At 56.1% G+C, this 21,678-nt stretch overlaps 1 protein-coding gene across 1 annotated transcript; it reads right to left on the bottom strand.

The window, feature by feature from the left end:
• Positions 1-1,138: 1,138 nt before the first annotated feature.
• On the bottom strand, positions 1,139-21,333 carry ARPC1B (actin related protein 2/3 complex subunit 1B). The gene is made up of 10 exons (XM_002817713.6): positions 20,777-21,333; positions 10,150-10,226; positions 9,147-9,251; positions 7,691-7,913; positions 5,949-6,056; positions 4,845-5,051; positions 4,691-4,766; positions 3,051-3,256; positions 1,795-1,885; positions 1,139-1,491 (listed from the first exon to the last, which is right to left on the bottom strand). Exons 2-10 carry the CDS (start codon positions 10,211-10,213, stop codon positions 1,453-1,455), a joined length of 1,119 nt encoding a protein of 372 aa, XP_002817759.1. The 5' UTR covers positions 10,214-10,226; positions 20,777-21,333; the 3' UTR covers positions 1,139-1,452.
• Positions 21,334-21,678: the final 345 nt, after the last annotated feature.

Genomic DNA, 21,678 nt, shown 5'->3' with positions numbered 1-21,678 from the left:
TCTTTGTTTTGGCAATCTATCCTTTGGTTTCCGTGCTCGAGCCGTTTTTACCCAGCTGGGTACGGTGCCATGTTCAGGCACATGCACCTGGCAAGGTTCAGGGCACATACCTACCTGGGGCCCTGGGGCATGACATCTGTCAGGTGGCACTGAGCAGGACCCCACATGCCACAGCCTGCCCCCTCCCCTCCTTTAGCCAAGTCGGGATCTTAGGCCTCAGCAGGCAGGGACCCTTCCAGGCCACAGTAGGCTGAAGCAGCACCAGGATCCTGGCCTGGCCTGTAGGTGTCCCCTGGTGGTTATAATTCTGTAACTCTAGGGGAAAGGGGAATAGCACTGGCATTGGATGTCGCCAAGGCCTACATTTTCCTGAGAGAAGCCACAAAAGGTGTGCAAATGCCCTTCAGTGCAGGACCTGGTGACATGACATCAACTCCAAGACAGAACCTCAGTTTACAGCAAAGGAAAAAAATATCTTGCCAACATTGTAACGACAAAATAAATTCCCATGAAGTTCCACAACCAGGCTGGGCTGGGTGGATCATCTGAGGTCAGGAGTTCAAGACCAGCCTGGCCAACGTGGAGAAACTTCGTCTCTACTAAAAATACAAAAATTAACCGGTCTTGGTGGTGTGTGCCTGTAATCCCAGCTACTTGGGAGGCTGAGGCAGGAGAACCGCTTGATCCCAGGAAGGCAGAGGTTGCAGTGAACTGAGAACGCACAACTGCAGTCCAGCCTGGGTGACGAGCAAAACTCCATCTCAAAACAAAACAAAAGTTCCACAACCAGCCTGGAGTGTGTAGCCCCTTTGTCCAGGAATTTGACAAGTCAATCAGTGACACCTGGTACTGGCAGTTTTGGGAGTGGCAGCCCAGGATGGACAGCAGTGGGGAGGGAACCATTTGGCATAAGGCCGTTGGGCTTCAGGATCAATTTTGTAGGCAAGCAGTAAAAATAAGCTATCTACCTATGGCCATGCAAACACCAACCTCTCCCTGGAGTTCCAGCTACTTGGGAGGCTGAGGCAGAAGGATTGCTCCCACGAGTTCTAGTGCAGCCTGGATAACTTAGCAAGACCCCAAGGAAATAACAACAAAAAACTTCTCCTTCCACATAGGCAAGTATGTCCATAATTACTTTTTTTTTTTTTTTACACAGTTGCATTTTATTACCTCCACATTTTGAAGCAGTTCATGACCAGCATAGTGCTTTGGGGGCATTTTTTTTTTTTTTTTTTTCAGTAAATGAAAGCACTTCTTTAAGAAAAAGGCACGTATTCCTTGAATAGGTAAGAAAAGCTCCCCATCTGTCCCCTCCCTTTTTGAGGGAGCAGCCCCTATGGGGACTCATATTGGTACCCCAGAAACATTCAGCAAAGCAACCGTTAGCCTCCCTGACCCCTCTCCCCGCTTCCCCAGCAGCTAGGATGAAGGCAACATATTCCTCACAGGTCATTTGATCTTGAGGTCCTTCAAGGCTGACTCCAAGCTCTGCAGGGAGGCAGAACGGACAGGCTGGTTCTCAGCTGTCCTGCAGCCACCCCACTCCCAGGAACCTGATCACCCATCTCAGCCCCAGCACAGCAGAGGGCAAGAGAACCTGCAGTTTTGGAGTCTGTCAACTGGGTTTAAATCCCCGCCCTGAAGATGGGTGCCCCAGTGAGCACCAAGGCCCAGATGTCAAGGGGCCGCCCCCGCCCCTCATCCCCATGCAGTGCCATCTCTGCAGGAGTGAAGGATGGGGGTCGTCTCCAGGAGTGGGGATGGGGGGAAGCCAGGAGGGGCAAGCCTCACCTTCACATCCCAGATACTCATGCCGCCATCCATGCCAGTGGTGCAGAACTGCGAGCACTTGGCCTTGCCCCCGCTGAGCACCGAGATCTGGCTGCAAAGAGGAAGAGGAGCTTATGAATTCAACCTGTGCTGGCGCTGGGCTCGGGCCCACCCTGTCCACCAGGCACTCCCAGACTTCTTGGGGAGCTGGCTTTAGTGAGAAGTACCGAGAGGGGGTGTGGTGGGCTTATAAGTCAGTTCTGCCTTGGGGACGAGCAGTGGCATGCGAGGTGCAGGCAAATGGGACAGGACACTCAAGTCCTGGGAGGCAGGAAAGACACGTGTGTCTGCGGAGTGTACACAGTGCCAGCAGTGCAGCTGGACAGGACAAAAAAGGAGATGGGGGTGGGGGCAGCTTAGCCCGGGTAAGCTGACAGCCGGGCAAAGGTGTTTCATCTGAGGAAGCCATCGGATCTGGCGGCCACAGGAGGTTTTACAAGCTGAAGGGCTTGGCCAGTCTTGCCATACAGCTCCCGCTCCCTCTGATTTGCCGCGGGGTGGAACGTGTGGCTGGCAGCTTTTGGGCTTTGGAGAGCCTCTTTTCCTCATCCCACCCTAGATCCATAGAAGGCTGTAGAGAGACTCTCAGCTCGGCCCCCACCTCGCTAAGTGGTAGCAATAGACCCGCCCCAGCTGTGACCCCGCCCAGGAAGCCTGCTGGTTACTGCCTGGCCACCCCACAGAACCGCAGGGGCCAGCCCTATGACAGTCCCCACCTAGCGAAGTCCCGGAAATGCAGAGCGAGGCTAGCCGCTCAGCCCCATCTGATGCTATTTTTATGCAATCTAAAGAGGTCGACCCCGTCTTATGTCGGTCGCACCGTGTCCCTCCCGGGCTCCACTAGCACCTGAGCGGCTAGGGTGAGATCAAGACGGGCCCCGCCCACAACTAACGATGTTATTCCGCAGCGAGTCGAAGCCACTCCCTACCCTGGGCCCGCTACGCCCCCTCTGCCGGCCTCCGACCCACGCGGTTTTAGTGCAGCGTCGAGGCCCCGCCCACAAATCGGCCCCGTCCCGTCTTATCCGGGCCCGGCCCTCATCCGACGCCTTTCCGGCGCAGCGAGTTGAGGGCACGCCTACCCTCACTCCGGGCCCCCAGTCCTCACGGTCCCAGCACAACGCCCCAGTAGGAAGACTCCAGGCCCCTTCCTCACCCGAGGCTGTCTCTGGGCGAGTCGAGGCCCCGCCCACCCGCCGGCCCGCTCCCGCTCTCACCTGACGCTGTTCTTGTGCAGCGAGTCCAGGCCCGCGCCCGCAGCCGTGCCACCCTCGGAGCTCGCCTTCTTGTCCAGGTTCTGGAAGCGCTCGCGGGCCGTCAAGCCACGCTGCGAGCTCTGCTTGGGAACGTCCAGCCGCCCGCCGAAGCTCAGCATCCCCGCGGCGGCATCATAGGTGAACAGCACCGGGAAGCAGTCATGGCCCTGCGCGGAGGGCGGGGGCCATTGGAGCGCCGCCGAGGGGAAACTGAGGCCGGAGGGGAGGCCAGGCGGGCGTCTGGTGGCCCGGGAGGCAGATGCCAGCTCAAGGACGCAGACGGGCCACAGCGAGGGAAGCCCGAATCGCAGGTGTATCAAAACCGGGGGCGATGCTGGGGGCTGCCATCTCCCCCAGCAAGGCCAGCGTTGGGACTCCCTGGGAGCTCAGGTACCTTCTGTCCTGCCCAGCCAGTTACACCTGCTCTAGGGGAGACCCCGCAGCTGGTTGCTTTTCTAGGCAAAAAGCAAGCCTGACCTGGCCCTGGCACCCCCATTATGTTTGCAGAGGGGTGAAAAGGGAGTTGACAGATGTGGGCAGAGGGGAGGGAGAGCAGTGCACTTCCCGGACACCTGGAGGAACTGCACACCCCGAACTCCCGCCCTTTGCATTAGGCGTGGCCTTGCCATTGCACCTGCCAATGAAATGTGGGCAGAAATGTTAAGACCCAGGGCATGATTCCACAGGTTCCGGCTCCCTCGTGGCATCTGGGACAGCATGCTGGGGTCAGCCTCCATCAGAGCCCCTCACAACACCCACACTGGACATAAAATGTGAGCAAGAAGTAAATATCTTTTTTCTGTTTTCTCTGTTTTTGAGATGGAGTCTCGGTGGCTCCGGCTGGAGTGCAGTGGCACCCTTGGCTCACTGCAACTTCTGCCTCTGGGTTCAAGCAATTCTCCTGCCTCAGCCTCCCGAGTAGCTGGGGCCATGGGCGCCCACCACCACACCCGGCTAATTTTTGTATTTTTAGTAGAGATGGGGTTTTGCCATGTTGGCCAGGTTGGTCTTGAACTCTTGACCTCAAGTGATCTGCCCTCCTCGGCCTCCCAAATTGCTGGGATTACAGGCGTGAGCCACCAGGCCTGGCTCTTTTTTTTTTTTGAGACAGGTTCTGTGTTGTCCAGGCTGAAGTGCACTGGTACGACCATAGCTCACTTCAGAAGCCTCGACCTCCCATGCTCAAGTTATCCTCCTGCCTCAGCCTCCCAAGTAACTGGGATTAGGAGATTACAGGTGCATCACCACACCCAGCTAATTTCTTAACTTTTTGTAGAGACAAGGGTCTCACTATGCTGCCCAGGCTGGTCTCAAACTCCTGGCGTCAAGTGATACTTCTACCTCAACCTCCCAAAGTGCTGGGATTTTAAGCGTGAGCCACCGCACCTGGCCAAATCTTTACTCTGTTAAACAACTGCAGCCAGGGACTTTCGGTTACTGCAGCATAACTCAACCTGTTCTGCCCAATTCTGGTACATGAGAGAATGCAAGGAAGAAAAAAAGGAGGGAGGCAGGAGAAAGGAGGGAAGAGATGAGAGTTGCTGGGCTCTCTTGGAGGCCTGCTGTGACCACACCCCCTCCCTCCCCTCCCTATTCCTCACCGCTGCCACCAGGCTGTTGTCTGTGATGAAGGTCAGCGCCAGCAGTGGTAGCGTTTCAGAGGCCAGAGTCGTGACGCTGAGGGGAGAGAGCTGTGAGTCACAGTGTCCCACTCCTCTGCACTCACCTCCTCCCCCGGGGATGGCCTCGACTCACGCCATCTTCTTGTCGGCATCAGCCAGGCACACGGTGCTGTCGTGGCTCACCCAGGCCACGCGGCTCCCGCTGGCTGAGAAGCAGACGCCATGTACCCAGCCGCAGCTACTGCTGGATTCGAACATCAGCTCCCCAAAGGGCATCTTGGAGCCCCACGGGGTGGGTGCCGGCCGCTCCTCCACCTCCTTGATGTAGGCTGAAAAGATCCTACCGGGATAGGCAAAATAGAGGTAAAGTAGCCAGGCATGGTGGTGCACACCTGTACTCTCAGCTACTCAGGAGGCTGAGGCGGGAGGATTGCTTGAACCCAGGAGGCCAAGGCTGCAGTGAGCTGTGATTGCGCTACTGTGCTCCAGTTTGGGCAACAGAGTGAGACTGTCTCAAAATTTAAAAAAAAAAAAAAAATGTTAAAGGGTTAACAGGTGCCTGGGCATGGTAGCTGAAGCTTGTAAGCCCAGCACTTTAGGAGGCTGAGGCAGATGCATCATTTGAGGTCAGGGGTTCGAGACCAGCCTGGTCAACTTGGTGAAACCCCGTCTCTACATTTAAAAATACAAAAATTAGCCAGGCGTGGTGGCACGCGCCTGTAGTTCCAGCTACGCAGGAGGCTGAGGCAGGAGAATCGCTTGAACTCAGGAGGCGGAGGTTGCAGAGAGAGTTGAGATCGCGCCACTGCACTCTAGCCTGGGTGAAAAGAGCGAGACTCTGTCTCCAGAAAAAAAAAAAAAATCCCATCTAGCTGGGCGTGGTAGTCTTGCTTGGGAGGCTGAGAAGCAAGAGGATCGCTTGAGTTCAGGATTTGGAGGCTGCAGTGAGCTATGATTGCACTACTGCATTCCAGCCTGGGCAACAGAGCAAGCCCCTATCTCAAAAAAAATAAAAGAGGTGGGCAGAGGCATGTCCAGCTGAGACATGAAGGGTTCCCCGGGGACTAGAACCTTCAATCGACACCCAGGTCATCCACTAGTAGCAGTTCTGGAGTGGGTCTAGAAGCTGGGGTGTAGAGCTTTCAGGTGCGGCTCCCCCACCACCCTCCAATCCCCGCTAAGATGTCAGCAGTCAGTTGACGTCAGCCCCGCCCTCCCCCATGGCGCCCTGTCTCACCGGCACTTGAAGTCACAGGAGCCGGCAGCCAGCAGCACATTGTTGGGGTGCCAGTCCAGGCTGAGGACGGTGGAGCGGATGGGCTTCTTGATGTGCTTGCAAACCCACCTGGGCATGGTGGTCAGGCAGACAGGGAGAGAGGGACAGGCAGGTGGGACTCACAGACCTCAGCACCAGGGACTCCAGGCTCCCACTGCTCCCTGCAACCCACCAAAGACCCAGGAGAGAGGCAACTGGGCATTCCCAGCCCACAAGGCCGTCAGGGCCCCGGGGCGGCAGGGATGCGCTGTGTCGCTTCTGGAGTGGGAACTCTGTGCCCTCTATCCTTTAGGCCACACAGTCACCCTCAGAGCAGGCTTAGCAAAGTGATGCCACCACCAGAGGTCACACAACTACTAACTGGCCATGGTGGGATGCAAATTTGGGTCTCTCAGATGCTCCTGCCTGGCCTCTGCCCTCAGCCATGCAGGGGAGGGAGAAGATTAAAAACTAAGACGTGGACTGGCCACCATGGCTCACACCTGTAGTCTCAGCACTTTGGGAGGCTGAGGTGGGAAGATTGCTTGAGGCCAGGAGTTCAAGACCAGCCTGGACAACGTGACAAGACCCTATCTCTACAAAATAAATAAATAAATGATTTGGGCCTGTAGTCCCAGCTGCTCAGGAGGCTGAAGTGGTAGGATCACTTGAGCTCAGGAGGCTGAGGCTGCAGTGAGCTATGATCACAACACTGCACTCCAGCCTGAGTGACAGAGAAAGATCTTGTCTCAAAAATATATATATGGCCGGGCGCAGTGGTTCACGCCTGTAATCCCAGCACTTTGGGAGGCGGAGGCAGACGGACCACCTGAGGTCAGGAGTTCAAGACCAGCCTGACCAACATGGAGAAACCCCATCTCTACTAAAAAATACAAAATTAGCCGGGCGTGGTGGCGCGTGCCTGTAGTCCCAGCTACTCAGTAGGCTGAGGCAGGAAAATTGCTTGAACCTGGGAGGTGGAGGTTGCGGTAAGCTGAGATTGTGCCACTGCACTCCAGCCTGGACGACAGAGCAAGACTGTGTCTCAAAAAAAAAAAAAAAAAAAAAAATTGGCCGGGCACAGTGGCTCACGCCTGTAATCCCAGCACTTTGGGAGGCCAAGGCGGGTGAATCATGAGGTCAGGAGTTCAAGACCAACCTGGCCAAGATGGTGAAACCCTGTCTCTACTAAAAATATAAAAATTAGCCGGGCATGGTAGCAGGTGCCTGTAATCCCAGCTACTTGGGAGGCTGGGGCAGAGAACTGCTCGAACCCGGCAGGCAGAGGCTGCAGTGAGCCAAGATCGTGCCACTGCACTCCAGCCTGGGTGACAGAGTGAGACTCCGTCTGAGATGTGGCTGCGAGCTCGTGAGTGGTGCCTTGAGAAAGTGACTGCTGCAGGGCCTTTGCTAATCTGTAGAGTGGGGACAGTGACCGATGCCCAGTCCACAGAGCTGCAGGGAAGTCAGGACTAATGTGTGTGCAGGGCTCAGTGAGGTGCCCCCAAGATGCGTTCCTGGTGTGGTGGATGTCGTTGGCAGTGAGAACATCCGGGTGCTGCAGAGAGGCCCTTGCCTCATGAATGAGGCCCAGAGAGGAGAGGACAGACTCCCCCAGGGTCATGGGAACAGGGGTCCTGACATCCCATTTGGTGCTTCCCGGGGACACTCTAGTCCTGCCCCCGGTCCCTACCAGCCCACTCGGGCCCCGCCCAGGTACCCACCAGTCATTCTCCTGCTCGAAATAACAGATGGAGATCACACGAGAGCCGCTGCCCACAGCAAACTTGTTCTCGTTGGGGGCCCAGCGCACGCAGCGGGCGGCCCGGTTGATCCGCAGGATGACCAGTGTGGGCTTCCACGTGCGGCCCTTCAGTGTCCACACGTAGGCGTTGCGGTCTGTGCCGCAGGTCACAATACGGTTACTCTCGGGGGCCCAGTCGATGCCTGTGGGGGGATGGAGGGGACATAGGAGGCTGACGACACTCAGGCAGAGGTGGCTCTATGGTGGCCACATGGGAGAGGCTGAAAGGCCACCATCCAGGTGGAAGCTGTATCTGCCCAGCAGGTACTTTTTTTTGTTTTTGAAACGGAGTCTCGCTCTCTCACCCAGGCTGGAGTGCAGTGGCATTATCTCAGCTCACTGCAGCCTCTGCCTCCCAGGTTCAAGCAATCCTCATGCTTCAGCCTCCAGAGTAGACGGGACTACAGGCGTGTACGACCAATCTTTTTTTTTTTGAGACGGAGTCTCGCTCAGCCGCCCAGGCTGGAGTGCAGTGGCGCGATCTCAGCTCACTGCAACCACCATCTCCCGGGTTCAAGCAATTCTCACATCTCAGCCTTCCAAGTAGCTGGGATTACAGGCACCCACCATCATGCCAGGCTAATTTTTGTATTTTAGTAGAGATGGGGTTTCACCATGTTGGCCAGGCTGGTCTTGAACTCTTGACCTCAGGTGATCCGCCCACCTCCGCCTCCCAAAGTGCTGGGAGTACAGGCGCAAGCCACCACACCCGGCCTCTCTTTCTTTTTTATTGAGACACAGTCTCGCTCTGTCATCCAGGCTGGAGTGCAGTGGTGCAATCTCAGCTCACTTCAACCTCCACCTCCTGGGTTCAAGAGATTCTTCTGCCTCAGCCTCCAGAGTATCTGGGACTACAGGTGTGTGCCACCACACCCAGCTAATTTTTGTATTTTTGAACATTTAGTCATGTTGGCCAGGATGGTCTCGAACTCCTGACCTCAAGCGATCCACTCGCCTTGGCCTTCCAAAGTGCTAGGATTACAGGCATGAGCCACCGCACCCGGCCCGGCAAGCACTTTTTACTGAGATCCAGTGCTTATTTAGAGTGACACCAGGGGGCACTCCTAGAGCTTATGAGGGAGTGTCAGAGCCCTCCATGCTATCAGCAAACATGCTGGAGGGCAAAGCCAAGAGGCAGAAAAGATGGGTTTTTGGTCATGTGGAGCTGCTGGATCAAGCCCTTCCTGAAGCCCTCAACCCTCTGAGTTTTTTGGTAACATGAGCCAACACAGTCTCCTTAAAATTGAAGCCAGTTTGAATCAGGGTTTCACGGTGAGTGGGTAGATGCTCCACAATGAGTGACCATGCCCTGCCTTGCACCACCCCCCACCCCACCACCTCCTTTCAGGACAGTGGTCCCAGCCACCCTGACATACCTGTCACCTGCCCGTTGTGCTCCTTGAGTTCGTGCACCTTGGTCCATTTGGCACCGCTCTTTTCGTAGATGTGCACCTCATGGTTGTTGGGGCAGATGGCAATCTCTGAAGGGGAGATGGAGGGAGATTGAGGGGCCCTCTCCATGACTGCCCTCTGCCAGGACACACTACACAGTGCACCCAGGCAACAACACCTCACCCTTCAGGCTCTCCTCTTCTGCCTTGGAGAGGCCCCCTGAAGTCCTTCAGGCCCTGCCAGGCCACCCTCTCTTCTGGAACTGGCTGTCCTTTACTCGCAGCAATGACCCCTGGGACTTCTCCCCACCCTATCGCTCTGGCCAGCCAGGAACCCTTCGCTGCTCCTGCTGACACCTCAGGGCCCCTGCACCTGCCAGCCCCTCCCCAGCTGGGGCACAGTTCCCTCCCTCTCCTCCTCTGGGTCTCTGTGTAAATGTCAAAATGTCATCTCCTCCGAAAGGCTTTTTCCTAGCCACTTTTTCTTTCTTTCTTTCTTTCTTTTTTTTTTTTTTAAAGACAGAGTCTTGCTTTGTCGCCCAGGCTGGAGTGCAGTGGTGCCATCTCGGCTTACTGCAACCTCCGCCTCCTGGGTTCAAGCGATTCTCATGCCTCAGCCTCTCGAGTAGCTGGGATTACAGGCGCCCGCCACCACGCCCAGCTAATTTTTGTATTTTTAGTAGAGACAGGGTTTCACCATGTTGCCCAGGCTGGTCCGGAACTCCTGACCTCAAGTGATCCGCCCACCTCAGCCTCCCAAAGTGCTGGGATTACAGGCGTGAGCCACCACACCTGGCCCATTCCCTCCTTAAACTTTAACCCAGGAGGCCCCTGGTCAGCTGGAAGACCCAGGGGTGAGGCCAGGGGACAGCCGCGTGGGGCCCATGGTCCGGGGGCCTGGCTGCTCCAGCGTCCCCATGTGTGCTCTGGCTGGTCCCCATCCCAGGAGGTGGAAGCAGCCACCCACCGGCCCCCAGCAAGCACTCACGGGTGCGGTCCTTGTTCCAGGCGTGGCAGCTGATGGGCTCCACCAGGAAGCTGTGGTAGGCCATGGCAGCTTGGCTCCTGTGCCCGAGAGAGGAAGAGAGAATCCACGTCAGCCCCGACCTTGCCCCTGACTTCACCCGGATACCAGGCCCCAGATGATCCTCACGGGCCTCACACCAGGGAGGCCCCTCAGTCTAGAGGGGCAGCAGTTTGCAGAGAGGAGCAGCAGGGGCCAGCCCTGGCTCCTAACTGGCCTGACATGTTGCTTCCCCTCCTGGGGCCTCAGTTTCCCTCCTTATAAAAGGGCAGTTTTCACAGGGATGTCTCTGAGGCTCCAGGGACAGGGTGGAGGAGACAGTACTACAGGGGAGATGCTCCCTGGGGCGGGGTGGAGTGCTAGGACTGCAAGCCGGACAGGGCCCTCATTTGTCATCTGTGCCTCAGTTTCCTCATAGGATGGACCCCCCCCCCCAACTTCCCCTGCCCCATTAAGGATGGGATGAAGATGAAGTCATCCAGGGCAGGCCCAATGGCTTGCGCCTGTAATCCCAACACTTTGGGAGATCGAGGCGGGCGGATCACTTGCAGTCAGGAGTTCAAGACCAGCCTGGCCAACATGGTGAAACTCCGTCTTTACGAAAACTACAAAAAATTAGTCGGGTGTGGTGGCAGGCGCCTGTAGTCCCAGCCTGAGGCAGGAGAATGGCGTGAACTCGGGAGGCGGGGCTCGCAGTAAGGCGAGATCACACCACTGCACTCCAGCCTGGGCGACAGACTATCTCAAAAACAAACAAACAAACAAACAAAAATTAGCTAGGCGTGGTGGCGCCTGCCTGTAATCCCCACTACTCAGGAGGCTGGGTGACAGCAAGACTCATCTCAGACAAAAAAAAAAAAAAAAAAATGAAGTAATCTCATAAACCACCTAGAAAGGTGTCCAGCACATGGCACATTGGCCCTGCCGTGCCCAGAGCCCTGGTCTTCCCCCACACTGCTCAGAGGGAGAGAGGGGAGGTGGCCGGTCTGCAGGGGCTCATGGGTGAGGCAAAGGCAGATATTTAACAGATATATCCCATTCTCTACCCAGACACCCACTGGCTGCACCCAGGGCTGGGAGGAGGCACAGGGCTAGGTGAGGCCTGGGTGATGGCTCTTGGGGAGGCCCCAGGGTGACCCAGCCTTGGGGAACTGAAGGAGGGAGATTTTTTTTTTCTTGAGACAGGGTCTCTCTCTGTCGCCCAGGATGGAGAGCAGTGGTGTGATCATGGCTCACTGCAGCCATGAACTGGGATTACAAGCATGTGCCACTGTGCCCAACTAATTTTTAATTTGTTTGTAGAGAGTGGGGTCTCACAATGTTGTCCAGGCTGGTCTCAAGCTCCTAGGCTCAAGAGATCTTCCCTCCTCACCTGCCGAGTATTTGGGATTACAGGTGTGAGCCACTGCACTCAGCCAGATGTTTGACTGCAGCCCCCTAGAATAGCCCCAGCACTGAAGGGGAACCCTGGCAGAGGGCAGCGACTCATCCTCCCGTCAGCGCAGCTCAGCCCCCGCCAGCCTGTCCCCAGCCTCCTCCACCTGCTGCTGAGTGTCAAAGGAGCCCACCAGGCCTGACGGGGCTGAGATCACGGTCTCAGCCCAGTTCCTCAAACCCATCTCTCCCTGCCTCCGTGACTCAGTTTCCCAGTATCACAGGGACCTGGGAGTGGAGGAGCCCAGTGGCACTGCTTGCCCAGCCACGTGCCCCGGGACACATCACCTGCCTTCTTTTAACCTCAGTTTTCTCATCAGTAAAATGGGAACAGGAATCCTGCTTCCCAGCAGAGATGCTGAGAGCTGGAAGCAGATGACACACCACACCTGGCCTCCATGAAGAGGAACCACGAGGTGGTTACTCTTAGCCTATGATGGACGTGATATACCAGCCCTGACGTGCCCTTTGAGGAGCAGGCCTCCCCAGCCGACCAGAGGCTGATCCTGGGGCACACAGGCACGCACCTGCCTCGGGCTTCCGTGCTGGCTGTTCCCTAGGCCTGTGACACTCTTCCCCCAGATACCAGCACACACGGCTCTTGCTCTGGAGCTCAAGTCTGTGCTCAAATGTCAACTTTTGGGGAGGCCTTCCCTGACCCCCTCCATTGGAAACTGCAGCACCTCCCACAGTCCAGCACTTCGTAATTCCCTATTTCCGATTAAATTTGCTCAGCAGTCACCATCAGACATGCCCTCACTGATCTGGCCCGCTGCTTTCCTCCCCTGCTGGAATGGAACCAGCTTGGCAGAGACACATTTTTGTTCTATCTTGTTCTCACTTCTATTTCCACTGTTTAAATGCTTAGCATATAGTAGGTGCTCAAGAAATATCCGCTGAACAAATTTTTCATTGCCGTTAGTGACCAACAGAGTACGTTCTCAGAAACGTGTGTGTGTGTGTGTGTATATTTGAGAAAGGGTCTCGCTCTGTTGCCCAGACTGGAGTGCAGTGGTGTGATCACAGCTCACTGCAGCCTCGACCTCTCAGGCTCAAGTGATCCTCCTGCCTCTGCCTCCCAAGTAGCTGGGACTACAGGCTCACACCACCCTACCCAGCCCTCAAAAATATTATCATTAAATAGGTTAGGAATGAGCCCAGGCACGGTGGCTCATGCCTGTAATCCCAGCACTTTGGGAGGCCAAGGCGGGCGGATCACCTGAGGTCAGGAGTTCGAGACCAGCCTGGCCAACATGGTGAAAGCCTGTCTCTACTAAAAATACAAAAATTAGCTGGGCGTGGTGGCACATGCCTGTAGTCCCAGCTACTGGGGAGGCTGAAGCAGGAGAATCTGTTGAACCTGAGAGGCGGAGGTCGCAGTGAGCCGAGATCACACCACTGCACTCCAGCCTGGGCAACAGAGCGAGACTCTGTCCCAAAAAAAAAAAAAGGTTAGGAATGAATGTGTGTGAAAAAATAACTTAAAAATAATAAATAAATAAATAATTTTATTAAATAGGGCCAGGTGCAGTTGCTCATACCTGTAACCCCAGTACTTTGGGAGGCCTAGGCAGGAGGATTGCTTTGGGCCAGAAGTTCAAGACCAGCATGGGCAATACAGTGAGACCCTATCTCTACAAAAAATTAAAATAAAAAAAGTTGCAGGTGTGGTGGTGCACGTCTGTATTCTTAGGTATTCAGGAAGCTGAGGGAGGAGGATTGCTTAGCCTAGGAGTTTGAGGCTGCAGTGAGCTATGATTGTACCACTGTGTGACAGAGCCAGACCCTGTCTCTAAAATAAAACGTATTAACTAGTACCATCCAGCACTTTCTGGATACTCCCTCCTTGCCAGCTCTAGAAAAAAAATGTATCCTTTTTTTTTTTGAGATGAAGTCTCACTCTGTTGCCCAGGCTGGAGTGCAATGTCACAGTCTTGGCTCACTCCAACCTCTGCCTCCTGAGTAGCTGGGATTACAGGCACGCACCACCATGCCTAATTTTTATATTTTCAGTAGAGACAGGGTTTCACCATGTTGGCCAGGCTGGCCTCGAACTCCTGACCTCAAGTGATCCGCCCGCCTCGGCCTCCCAAAGTGCTGGGATTACAGGTGTGAGCCACCCTGCCCGGCCAGCTGCTGTGTATACATTCTTGCCTTCAACACTCCCACGAGCCCTGGACCTTCAGGGAGGCCTTGCTGCACTTGGGGAGGGATGCCAGGCTCCAGGTCAGCTCCAGATGACAGATGTGGGGGCTGAGGCCACCTGCCCAGAGTCACCAGTGACAGCCATTAGATAACGTGGCTGCCTCCCTCACCAGACTGGCAGTTTTGTGTTGGGTCCCAGGGCCTGGGCTGGGAACCAACCAGGACTGGGGACCCTGAATGCCCCAGGAGGCCAATGGCTGCCCCGTCACTGCCCTGCCCAGGGGCTGGCCCACCCTGCACTGCATCTGGGCCCAGGCACAAGGGAAGGGCAGAACCACCTTTGCCTGGGGCTGCAGTTTAGCCCCGCAGGGCTCAGTGACCAGCCTGCCCAAGGTTGCAACACAAAGCCCCCTGCGCTCACTGCCTGGAAGGCCCTGTCCACCTCCTGCTCACTCCAGATCCAAACCGCTTGCTTTCACTTGTAGCAGGATGTCCTGGAAGATTCCTGGGGCAGCACAGGACACACACATATGTACACACGTGTACATGCATGGGGCAGGGACCTCATGTTTCCTCCATGCTTAGAACAGGACCCCTGTGGGTCCCCAGTCAGCATTTGCTGAGCAAGTAGACACATGCAGCGCAGGGTCAGGCCACACAAACACACGTGTGTTCAGCCTCACACACACAAGCACACTTTGCATGTTCAGCCTTGCACACACACATGCACACTGCACCCCCACACTTTAAGCACATGTTTAGCCTTGCACACATGACCATACTGCCTACATGCACCTGTGTGTTCAGCTTCACACACAAGCACACTGCAGCCCTGCACACATGTATGTTCAGCCTTGCACACACACAAGCGCAGTGTCCACAAGCACACTTTGCACGTGTGGGCAGCCTTACCCAGAACAAGCACCCGGCACCCACTGGGGCTGCCTCTGCAGCCTCTCTCTCCTTATAAGGCCTCTTTGTGTAAGGCGAGGGCCCCGGAAGCACCATCTCGGCGGCCTCAGCCATGTCAGCAGGCCCTGATGGGGGTTTCCCTGAGCGCTTCCTGTGTTCCCGGGCTGGGGCATCACCGCCCACATCTGATGCCAACACTGTGCAGAGAGAAGCTCAAGGCCTGTGACTGATGCACAGTGCTCATCTACACCCCCACAACCCCCATGGTCCACGGTCACCAGCAGGGCAGGGGAAGGGTTAAGGCCAGAAGCCCACTTTCAAACTCCACCCAGGCTCTGCTTGGCCCCAGGAGGCCCAGATGGAAGGAACCTCCGGGGATGAGGGTGGGAGAGCCCAGACTCAGAACCCTGGGTTGATGCACAGACTCTGACGTCCCAGCATCAGTGGTCACATGCTTGCTGTGTGCCCAGCCACATCTGTGCCCTGGCTGTGAAGATGGAGTGGCTGGCTCTGCTGAAGACAGCAACCCCCACATGTGCCAGTGGGCAAGGGCAACCGAGAGGACTCGAAGAGCCCTGACCACTGTTTCTAGGACCCAGACATACTCAAGCGGCAGAGGAGGGGCTGGAAAAGATGGCCACAGTGGTACACTAGTGACTGGCAGAGGAGGGAGGTTCAGACCACACCTATCAACCAATCACACTTTAGCATGAATTAGCAGAAATACTTCCTAGTCTGTTGAACAAACCCCTTAAATGGGGCAAGGGAGAAGGGTTAAGTGGGGGAGAGAGAGAAAGAGTCATTTCCCTTTTTCCATAACTTCTGCAAAGCAGCTGAAACCCAAAGCGCCTCTGCGATAACTCCCCAACCCCCACATCTTACCAATGAGGAAGTGGGACAGCAAAAAGGGAGTGGCTTCTCTCAGCCACTGCTGCCACGGGGCTCCAGTCTCCTGCCTCAGGGATTCTAGCCGGGGGCACTCCGACTTCATCATCCCCAGGAAAACCTCTCATCTACCAAATCTGCGTGAGCCAGCGTGTGCCCACCCCCCGCCTGTCAATTACCCTGCTATGGATGTCTCAGGAGAAGAATATGAGGGCTGCTTCACCCACGAGGGTTGACAGCATAAGGTTTCAGTGATGGTTCCTGGGGGAGGGATCCAGGACACCAACCCACTACCGCTGTGGCCCTGTGAGCCAGCACCGTGGGCCTGTTTGATGTTGAGGAACCAGAGAGAGGAGGGGATAGCTGGGCACAGTGGCTCACGCCTGTAATCCCAGCACTTTCAGAGGCCGACGCGGGTGGATCACTTGAGGTCAGGAGTTCGAGACCATCCTGGCCAACATGGCAAAACCCCGTCTCCACTGAAAACAAACAAACAAACAAACAAACAAAAAAAAACTAGCCAGGCATGGTGGTGCCAGGCAAAGAAAGCCTCAGGCTGCCCGGCGGCGGGGTGGTGGCGGGGGGGCACTCTAAAGTCCTGGGCCTTGATACTCTCTTCCTTACTGTGCTGGGTTTACATTCTAGCTCTCTTCATACTGGCTGGGCGCCCTCAGCCAATATTTCCCTCCCATCTTTATCCAGATGAGGCTGGGGCTAGACCAGGCACAGGCTGTGGGACCCTTCTTGCCTGGCTTCCCTAGGTTTCCCTGAATCCAGAGGTTTGGCTGTATCTGAGGCTAAACCAAGCAGGAGGTGCCTGGAGGAAAGATCTCAGCATTACAGGCACTCCAGGAAGTCCCCACTCAGCTCAGACAGTTCTTGGATAGAGCAGCCAGCAGGCTAATTTGCACCGTGCTAAGCGGTTACTCAACTTCCTATGCTGGGTCAGAGCCCTTGCTACCCCTATCCTTCCCTCTCCAGCTCTGCTCTTGAAGTCTTACCAGCCACACAGAGTGAAGTCAAGAAACACACATGAAAACAATCGTAAGGTACCATTAAAGCACCGGTTAGTCATCCAAACAAAACAAAAACCAAAAACACATAAAATTCAATGCTGGCAGAGCTGTGGAGAAATTGTCATTTGTTGCTAATTGGTTTAATTCTTCTGAAGGGCACTCAATTCAACAAGTGGGTGGGAACAAATATTAGTAGAACAGAATAACACTAACAGGAACTTGAAAATTAGCATTCTTTGGTCACATACACCCATTTGGTCCTAAGAAAACAGCAACATATTTTTCTTTCTTTCTCTTTTTTATTTTTGAGATGGAGTCTCACTCTGTCGCCCAGGCTGGAGTGCAGTGGTGCAATCTCGGCTCACTGCAACCTCTGCCTCCGGGGTTCAAGCAATTCTCCTGTCTCAGCCTCCCGAGTAGGTGGAACTGCAGGCGCCCGCCACCACGCCTGGCTCATTTTTGTTTTTGTTTTTAGTAGAGATAGGGTTTCACCATGTTGGACAGGCTGGTCTCAAACTCCTGACCTTGTGATCCACCTGCCTTGGCCTCCCAAAGTGCTAGGATTACAGGTGTGAGCCACCGCACCTGGCGTCATTTTTCTTTTTTAAAAGCAAACATAGGTTGGGTGCCATGGCTTACGCCTGTAATCCCAGCATTCTGGGAGGCCGAGGCGGGTGGATCGCTTAAGTCCAGGAGTTCCAAGACCAGCCTGGGCAACATGGCAAAACCCAGTGTCTATAAAAACTACGAAAAAAAAAAAAATTAGCGGGATGTGATGCTGTAGGCCTGTAGTCCTGGCTATCTGAGGGGCTGAGGCAGGAGGATTGCTTGAGCTGGGAAGGTGGAGCTTGCAGTGAGCCGAGATCTCGTCACTGCACTCCAGCCTGTGTGACAGAGTGAAACCTCATCTAAAAAATAAAGCAAACATGTTTATAATAGCTGTCTTTATAATGGTGACAGTGTGGAAAAACCCAGGTGACAATATGGAAAGAATAAATTGTGACATTAACTGTTGGGATGCTATACAATTGTTAATATTAGAAAAGACCTATCAATGGACGGGCGTGGTGGCTCACACCTGTAATCCTAGCACTTTGGGAGGTGGAGGCAGGTGGATCACCTGAGGTCAGGAGTTCGAGACCAGCCTGCCCAACACAGTAAAACCCTCTCTACTAAAAATACAAAATTTATCTGGGCTTGGTGGTGGGCACTTGCAATACCAGCTGCTCGGGGGGTCGAGGCAAGAGAATCACTTGAACTCAAGAAGAAGAGGTTGCAGTTAGCTGAGATTGTGCCACTGCACTGCAGCCTGGGTGACAGAGTGAAACTCCGCCACCTCAAAAATAAAAAAAAAAGAAGCTGGGTGCGGTGGCTCACGCCTGTAATCCTAGCACCTTGGGAGGCTGAGGCGGGCGGATCACCTGAGGTCAGCAGTTCGAGACCAGCCTGGCCAACATGGTGAAACCCCGTCTCTACTAAAAATATAAAAGTTAGCCGGGCATAGTGGCACGTGCCTGTAATCCCAGCTACCTGGGAGGCTGAGGCAGGAGAATCACTGGAACCTGAGAGGCAGACACTGCAGTGAGTCAAGGTGGTGTCACCGCACTCCAGCCTGGGCAACAGAACAAGACACTGTCTCAAAAGAAAAAAAAAAAAAGAAAGAAAAGAAAACACTTATAAGGCAGGCGTGGAGGCTCACGCCTGTAACCCCAGCACTTTGAGAGGCCAGGAGTTTGAGGCCAGCCTGGACAACACAGCAAAACCCTACCTCTACTAAACATTTAAAAATTAGCTGGGCATGGAGGAACATGCCTGTGATCCCAGCTACTCAGGAGGATCCCTTGAGCCCAGGAGTTTGGGGCTAAAGTGAGTTATGATCAAGCCATGGCACTGCAGCCTGGGCAACACAGTGAGACCCAGACTCCAGAAAAAAAGAAAAAGACCTATCGATGGATTATATACAGATATAGGTAAGAAACGAACTTTATTGGCATGTCAGGGCGATTTTACCCAGAATTTTCACCATTCTCTCTTTTACCCCCTGAAGCAAACCTGAGACATTTTTTGTTTGCTTTTTTTTTTGGAGACAGAGTCTCACTTTGTCGCCCCAGGCTGGAGTGCAATGGCATGATCTCGGCTCACCACAACCTCTGCCTCCCAGGTTCTAGCGATTCTCCTGCCTCAGCCTCCTGAGTAGCTGGGATTACAGGTGCCCACCACCACACCTGGCTAATTTTGTATTTTTAGTAGTGACGGGGTTTCACCACGTTGGTCAGGCTGGTCTCGAACTCCCGACCTCAGGTAATATGCCTGCCTCGGCCTCCCAAAGTGCTGGAATTACAGGTGTGAGCCACCGTGCCCAGCCTGTTTGCTTTTTACCTTTAGTTTGTACAGGAGGAAACCCAGGCTCAGACAAAAGCAACGATTTGCTCAGTCACTCAGTTCCTACTAAATGACGCAGCTTGGGACTCTGACCCCAAATCTTGGAGGCCAGGAAGTTAGGTTCACCTGCGGGAACACTATGATCAAGGTGAGCAACAAACACACGTTTATCCTGTCAGCGCCTGACATGCTGCCAGGTGTCTTGCAGTATTGCATTTCAGCCTCCCAATCCTTAAGATTCCCATTTTCCAGATAAGGAAAGTTGAGGCTGGCAGGGGTTGGGTGGCTTACCAGTCACTGGCCAGTGAAGGGAGAAGCTGGCACTCCTACCTAGGTCCCTAAGATTTTATTTATTTATTTATTTATTTATTTATTTAGAGACGGAGTCTGGCTCTGTTGCCCAGGCTGGAGTGCAGTGGTACAGTCTTGGCTCACTGCCAAGGCAGGTTCAAGCAATTCTCCTGCCTCATCCTCCTAAGTAGCTGGGATTACAGGCATGTTACGTGGCTTTTTTTTTTTTTTTTTTTTTTTGAGACGGAGTCTTGCTCTGTTGCCCAGGCTGGAGTGCAATGGCGTGATCTCAGCTCACTGCAACCTCTGTCTCCCGGGTTCAAGCGATTCTCCTGCCTCAGCCTCCTGAGTAGCTGGGATTACAGGTGCCTGCCACCATGCCTGGGTAATTTTTGTATTTTTAGTAGAGACAGGGTTTCACCATGTTGGTCAGGCTGGTCTCGAACTCCTGCCCTCAAGTGATCCGTCCACCTGGACTCCCAAAGTGTTGGGATTACAGGCATGAGCCACAGCGCCTGGCTGCATTTTATTTATTTATTTTAATAGAGAAAGGGTCTCGCAATGCTGTCCATGCTGGCCTCCAACTCCTGGCCTCAAGCGATCCTCCCGCCTGGGCCTCTCAAAATGCTGGGATTCTATGTGTGAGCCACCGCGCCCGGCCGGGATGGGTGGTGGTAGCCTCCGGGTTGCACTGGCAGAGGAGGCAGGGGGAGGTCTGACTCCCCAGGGCTTGCACTCCTGATCCCTTCACTGCCCGCGGGTGCAGTCCGGCCCTGCCCCGCCCTAGGCGGCCTGGCTGCTCTCCCTGCGCCTCCGGAAAGGGAGGGGCTGCTCGGATCTGCCCTGGCCGCCGAGCCCCGCAGCTGAGGAGTGCGTTCCGGGACCCCGCCGGCCAGGCCCGCCCCGTACGGGACCCGTCGGACCTGGCCCGGGGGAAGCGGGTGGGAGCAGCGGGAGAGGCCAAGAGGGCAGGGGCGGGGCGGCCGGGGACGCCAGCTCATTTCCCGGCGGCTGCAACCCGGAAGGCTCCGGGGATGGAGGGGAAGTGACTGGGCGTGGGGCCCCGTCGGCCCGAAGTAACGGGGCGACACTGACCGACAGCGGGGCAAGGCCGGGGATGGGGGCCGGGGAGCAGGGGCGGAAGGCACCAGGCGGACGCTTGGGGCCGGGGGCTGGGGACGCCCCGAGGGCGCTCGGTGCGCCGGGAGCCCGCGTTTCCACAGCCTGGCCCTGCGGCCACCCCCGCGCCCCCTCCAATCCCAGGGCTCCGCTCCCTCTCCTTTCCGCGAGCCCCTAGTCCCCGCGCCCCCTCCTCTCCATGCGCCCCCACTCATCCCCGTGCCCCTATTGGGCGGCGCCCCCACATCATGCGTCCTCACTTCCAGGCGCCCCCCGGCCCCCTCCTTGCACCCCCCTCTCATCCCTCCCGTCCCGCTCACTCCCAGGCGGCGCCCCACATCCACGCGTCCCCCCACCTCCGGATGGCTCCCCTGACCCCCACCTCCGGGCGCCCCCGCGGCCCTCACCTCCCGCGCCCCGGCCGCGGACTCTGGGCAGTCGACGCGCCGAACCGGCTCTGGGATCCGCGCCGGAGCAGCAGCCACTTCCTCGTGGGCGGGGGGCGGGGCCTGCCGACCTCAGCCCGGTAGGGCCCGGGGGCGGGGACCTGGGGCAGCGGTCGCGAGATCCAGGTCCCGCCCTCCCTTCGAGGTGGGGGTGCTGCCGGTACCCGCGCAGACGTCGCAGCCCAAGGCTCTGTCCGTAGAAGCCGTCCGCAACCACCGTCAATGCTTTACCAATGGGGAAACTGAGGCTGGGAGCCAGGCGCGCAGCCTGAGCCGCCGCTGGGCGGGACCTCCGAGCCTGGGCCGGGCGCACGGCCCCCGGGGGCTGCAGGGCGCAGGGTCGGGGAGTCACGTCCTCTGAGCCCGGACGGCGGGTATTGCGGGCTCCGCGCTCACACGCAGGTGAGCGGCTAGCGAGCCCTGCAGCCCCGTCGCCAGCCGGCGAGGAGCTCCCTTCACGCTGATGCCGGTGGGCGCCAACTGTGCAGGCCCTGGGCGGGGAGCAGGCGGTCCGGGCGTGGTCAGGGCAGCCCGGCCCCGCCCCCTTGGCCCTCCGTGTCCTCGCCACGAAACAGGGGTGCCGTCCCCGGGCAGGGTGACACTGGCCGTCCCTGCTGACGCTGGCCGGCCAGTTAACTTCTTTCCTTTCTGTTTCACGTCAATCGGCTTCACTTCTTTAAGTTATCCGGTTAGCCTTGCAGCCGCCTGATTGCGGGTCTTGCGCCAGGTGGTCCCTGGAGTCTTCCCATCCTGATCCTCTGCCTCTTCAGTGGACACGTGGCCTGGCGGCCAGGCAGATGGAAGAGACCCCGATGAAAACCTTACCTCGGCCGGTCGCGGTGGCTCACGCCTGTAATCCCAGC

Source organism: Pongo abelii, chromosome 6 (assembly GCF_028885655.2).
Source record: "Pongo abelii isolate AG06213 chromosome 6, NHGRI_mPonAbe1-v2.0_pri, whole genome shotgun sequence".
Taxonomy (NCBI): domain Eukaryota; kingdom Metazoa; phylum Chordata; class Mammalia; order Primates; family Hominidae; genus Pongo; species Pongo abelii.
Note: the sequence above shows the minus strand (reverse complement) of the source record. Positions and strands in the feature narration are given on the sequence as shown.

Coding starts and splice junctions, on each gene's coding strand:
- ARPC1B (XM_002817713.6), bottom strand. CDS start 10,213: ATGGCCTACCACAGCTTCCTGGTGGAGCCCATCAGCTGCCACGCCTGG. Junction 3,257..4,690: donor ACAACAGCCTGGTGGCAGCG/GTGAGGAATAGG, acceptor CCCTCCGCGCAG/GGCCATGACTGCTTCCCGGT. Junction 1,886..3,050: donor CTGCACAAGAACAGCGTCAG/GTGAGAGCGGGA, acceptor TCCTCTTTGCAG/CCAGATCTCGGTGCTCAGCG.